Source organism: Cyprinus carpio, chromosome A20, assembly GCF_018340385.1.
Source record: "Cyprinus carpio isolate SPL01 chromosome A20, ASM1834038v1, whole genome shotgun sequence".
Classification (NCBI taxonomy): Eukaryota; Metazoa; Chordata; class Actinopteri; order Cypriniformes; family Cyprinidae; genus Cyprinus; species Cyprinus carpio.
Genome location: NC_056591.1, coordinates 17,684,668 through 17,689,023, shown reverse-complemented (window position 1 = coordinate 17,689,023; position 4,356 = coordinate 17,684,668). Strand labels below are relative to the sequence as shown.

The following is a 4,356-nucleotide window of genomic DNA, read 5'->3' as shown; positions in this document are numbered from 1 at the left end:
GTCTGTAACATCAACAATGAACTCATCTGACAGCTGGTGAGCAATCTTTCCCAAGCCTTTAGAAACCTGTCCCACTTGTTTTCATTCATTCACCCCGCTTTCCATATTAACGGTTAAAACTGACACACCTGACACATGTAGTGCATGATAAGGACTCATGATTAACAGTGTGACCTGTGACAGCCACACAAAGAATAAGCAGTAAGGAATGTAAAATAAATAAAAACAACTTTATTGAACACAAAATAAAATAAACAACCAAATAAATCAAATAAAAAACAAAATACACAAAAAAAAAAGAACATAATAAAAGAAATGATTGTCTTCAGTGTGTAAATACATAAACATACAACTCATTCAGTTACAATGTGCCTGACAAACTCATAACCTGCAGAAGAGAGGTAAACCTGCTAAAAATGGACTTTAGCCTTGCTTCAGGTACAAACTGATTTTCAGAATGACTTGTTAGTGTTGGCCAGCACAAGCTCTGTAAAGGGTCCAGCCAGCCAATCAAGCCCCACTGAACATAAAGCATAAATGATCCCAGCTGCAGCCTACAGCCTCTAATAGGAAAACAAACAGAGCATGACCGTATTTACTGGTGCTAGACAGTGCCCATGTGCACAGAAACACACAAATACACAGCTCTCCCATTACTTAATGCAAACCTTGCAGCCAAAAATGGAGACTCCAGTTAATTTGAATGTATGGCTTCTGGACCACAAGCAGAACAGTCATAAACTTGATTTGTAAATTAAAGTAACATAGACAGAATATAGAATCAAATATTTGGAGGTGGTATTAAAGCATCTCCTATGATTCAAGGTTAGAAACACGCTGATGATCATCAACCATAAGCAGGAACAAAAAGAAAGTGTCTCCATGCATCAACAGCTGCCCATAAGGCATACTAATGCAGCAATGATAACAAACGACTGCCCTGCTGGAGGGAAATAAATCCATCAAAAATCAAATGAGGGGATGGTTGATACTGTGAACACTACAGAAGGTTCATGTGTTAATTATAATGCATCGATTAGGCACTCGCGTGAGACTACCTCAGCCAGCACGTGCTCGCTTATTGCATTTGTATGCAGGCAAAACAGTATGACAAAGAGCTAGAGACCAACGAAATTTTCATAGGGCAATCTGAGTTTATTTAAATAAAAACAGTTTTTTTTTTTTTTAAACGCACTAACTGAAATACAAAATATGGACTCCAAAAACATAAGAATGTTCGCTGCGTTTTTGGTAATTAATGAAAACAAAGGCTCGTGTGTTGTCGCCTGTAGGGGTTTTAGAGAAACTATTGCAGCTGGACAGATGCGCAATAAAGGAGCTCCACGTTTAATATTTAAGCTCTGGGGTTCAGTCAAATAAGAGACATGTGGCAAGCCGTTTTATTCCTTTAAACTAACTATTATACACTTTTAGATTACCAATACTTATTTAAAATAGATGTATTCCAATAGTGAATAGTCTCTTTTTCGATTTGACTAGTACCCTAATTATGTATTCAACTAGTACTTTGATAATAGTTAGTCACATTGTAATAATGACAAGTAACTATTCCATGGTACAAATTTTGGATCAGTGGTTCAGATATGAACTATTAAACTTTGACTAGTAACAATTCATTTTGTACTAGTATCCATTTTTAGTTTACTAGAACTAATCAGATACTAGTACCCATTGATCTCAACTGTTACAAGTAACATTCTTCATCAGTTCATCTCACTAGTAACATTTGTTTTTGACATGTAATGGAACAGAAGTCTAACTAGTAAGATTAAAATGTTACTGGTAACAATTGGAATACACACTACTATACCAACTATTCAAATGTTGCTAGAACAACTGGAGATAGATACTAGAAACCGTTTGAATAGTTACTGGTGAATAATGAGCATTACTAACAAAAACAAATGCTAGTTAGTCTTAACTAATAAATGTCAAAACGGCTTGCCACATACATTTGAACGCATCGTGGTCACCATCTGCCGCAGCGGGGCTCGGGTGCGAATTTGAGGGGGATGTATCTGTTCATGGGCGATCTGTGATGAGGGCTCACCTTTTTTTCACACCGTTTTATCTTTTTCTTTTTTAAAGGTACAGGGTGACTTTAGTGGGGCCATCGGTTCTCACAGCACAACCTAAAGGGGCGTTGTCTTTGCCAAAACATGTTAACACAAATACGCACAACCCTCCCAAAGTCCTGAAATAAAGGTAAGCAGCCCTTGCCCAAGGCATGCAGAGTCCCAAGCGCTCATTCCTTCCCAGTCACCAGCGACAGCTCCTTCAGAATGCCACTTGCGTCCACGCGCCGTCTCTCGCGTATCATTTCCTCCAGGCTGCGGAACATGAGCGTGTGCGCGGTGCTCTCGGACAGGTGCACTTTCAGAAAGTAGCGCTGCTCGACCGAGTGCGCCTCCCCGCCGGCTTTAAACTCCCGCTTGCCGAAACGGCACCAGGCTGCGAAACTTTCCGAGTTCGTCCAGCAAATCTCGCCGCTGCTGAGCCCCACGTGCCCACTCGCGTTCTGCATCACCAAATCAGCTGGCAGCGGTCGGTAGCGATACCTATTGTTCACTATCCTGCCCTGCCGACCGCAGCTGATCTCAAACAAGCTGTCCTTGCGGATCTCCCCCTTGTAGAGGTGAATAACCTGGTCCTCCCCTTCAAAGATCGCCCAGTGCGGGGGTTGTGCGTTGGCCACTAACTCCAGTAGATCCCCGGGTTTGCACATGGTCAATAAAGTTTTCACCGAATAAACATTCAGGTCCTCGTTCTCTCGCAGTTTGGAGTATATACATTCCTGGCAGCAGAACGCTGAGTACTCGATCTCGTTGAGCGCAACCGGACCGTCTTTGCTCGGGCTGTTGTTGTCTTTAAAGCTGTCCGACTGCGATCGATCGTCCAGCTCTTCCTCCTCATCGGAAAAGAAATACGCCACGCCAACACGCAACTCGTCCTTCTCGATGCCCGATGGATCCCCGGTGGGTAGCTCGCTGTAGTTCAGGTGGGTGATCCGGTCCAGTTGGTTTCCCATCAATAACAGGGCAGAGAAGAGACATGGAATACTGCTTCTGAAATACAAAAGGGTTATGTGAGTGTCATAGCAGAGAGGCGGACTACAATTATTCTGACGCGCCCAAAAATGCTGTCTAGGTACACAGCCATAGTAAGTCACCTCACAACACAATAAACCACGCGCACCCGGGCGCGTAAACAAGCCAGTCGCGCAGAGCGCGGCACAAAGAGGCAAAGGGCGAGCCAATGTTGAACTGCTCACGAAGCTCTTGTTAATAAGTTCACAACACAACACCGCGAACGGACGCATACCTGCGTATTTCCCCACGACAATGGCTAATGGTCCTTTCTCTCCATGGGTACTTGTGCTGTGTGTATCCCGTAAGGTCTCCAAAACGCGTTCGCCTCTACCCCTTATGTGTCCTCTAAGGTACACAGGATTCTCTAATACTTTGCACTGTCGCACTTTAAATAGTGTAGAAAACTCCGCCCCGACCAGCAGAACCTGCCCTCCTGATGGCGATTGGTTCAGAGCCCTCATGAAAAACTTAAACCTTTGCTCAGAGGCTTATAATATTACAGCTGTTTGTGTATTTTACAGCCTTCAAGACCCAAAAGGTTTGGCAGATTTGTCAAATGTAACAACAGTAAATCTAGGCTTGAAATGAGAGGTTAGAGATTCATTATAAGGACATGTGGTTTCTGAATGCTTGATTAGCTCTGTCAAAACAAGTTAGAGCTTTTGTTTGCTGGTGGAACACTTTATTGGTGCTGTTTTTGTGTTCAGTCCATAATGTTGGTACACTCTAAAGAAAATTGGTTCTAAACAGTACCAGAAAAGGGTTCTTTGGCTTGTAACAATAGCAGAACCCTGCTAAATAGAATCCTTTTTATAGGGTTCCATAAAGAACCATGCTTTGAAAATGCTTTATAGGACCTTAATGGTGTTATAAATAACCTTTTTAATGATAGTTTATTTTTATTAATATTAGTATATTAACATATTTATATCATTATTGATATTATCTGTATATTATTCATTAATATTGTTTTTTACTTCTGCTTGTATTACAATATCCTGTCTGTTAGGGTTTTACATAAAAACAACAACATATCAGTTAGGTACTTTTATTTTTTAATGACGTGAATTTGTACCAAAAATGACAGTGCTCTAACAACAGTTATTAGCAGAATACATTTAATAAATGACAGTTGACACTGAACATTAATAATACTTAAAGAAGTAAACAAATTAGAAACTGGAAATAGTGAAATGAAGACCAAGTTCCAGTGAAATACTGTATTTTCATAATCCACTATGATGCC

General features: G+C 41.1%; 1 protein-coding gene across 2 annotated transcripts; it reads right to left on the bottom strand.

Moving 5' to 3' along the window:
• Positions 1–317: 317 nt before the first annotated feature.
• Positions 318–3,498, bottom strand: LOC109099730 (protein LRATD1-like). 2 transcript variants are annotated; one of them, XM_019113253.2, is made up of 2 exons: positions 3,343–3,498; positions 318–3,086 (listed from the first exon to the last, which is right to left on the bottom strand). In XM_019113253.2, exon 2 carries the CDS (start codon positions 3,047–3,049, stop codon positions 2,267–2,269), a length of 783 nt encoding a protein of 260 aa, XP_018968798.1. In that variant the 5' UTR covers positions 3,050–3,086; positions 3,343–3,498; the 3' UTR covers positions 318–2,266. The 2 variants fall into 2 exon arrangements, with proteins under 2 accessions (XP_018968798.1, XP_042633841.1); XM_042777907.1 differs by lacking the exon at positions 3,343–3,498 and adding an exon at positions 3,191–3,334.
• Positions 3,499–4,356: the final 858 nt, after the last annotated feature.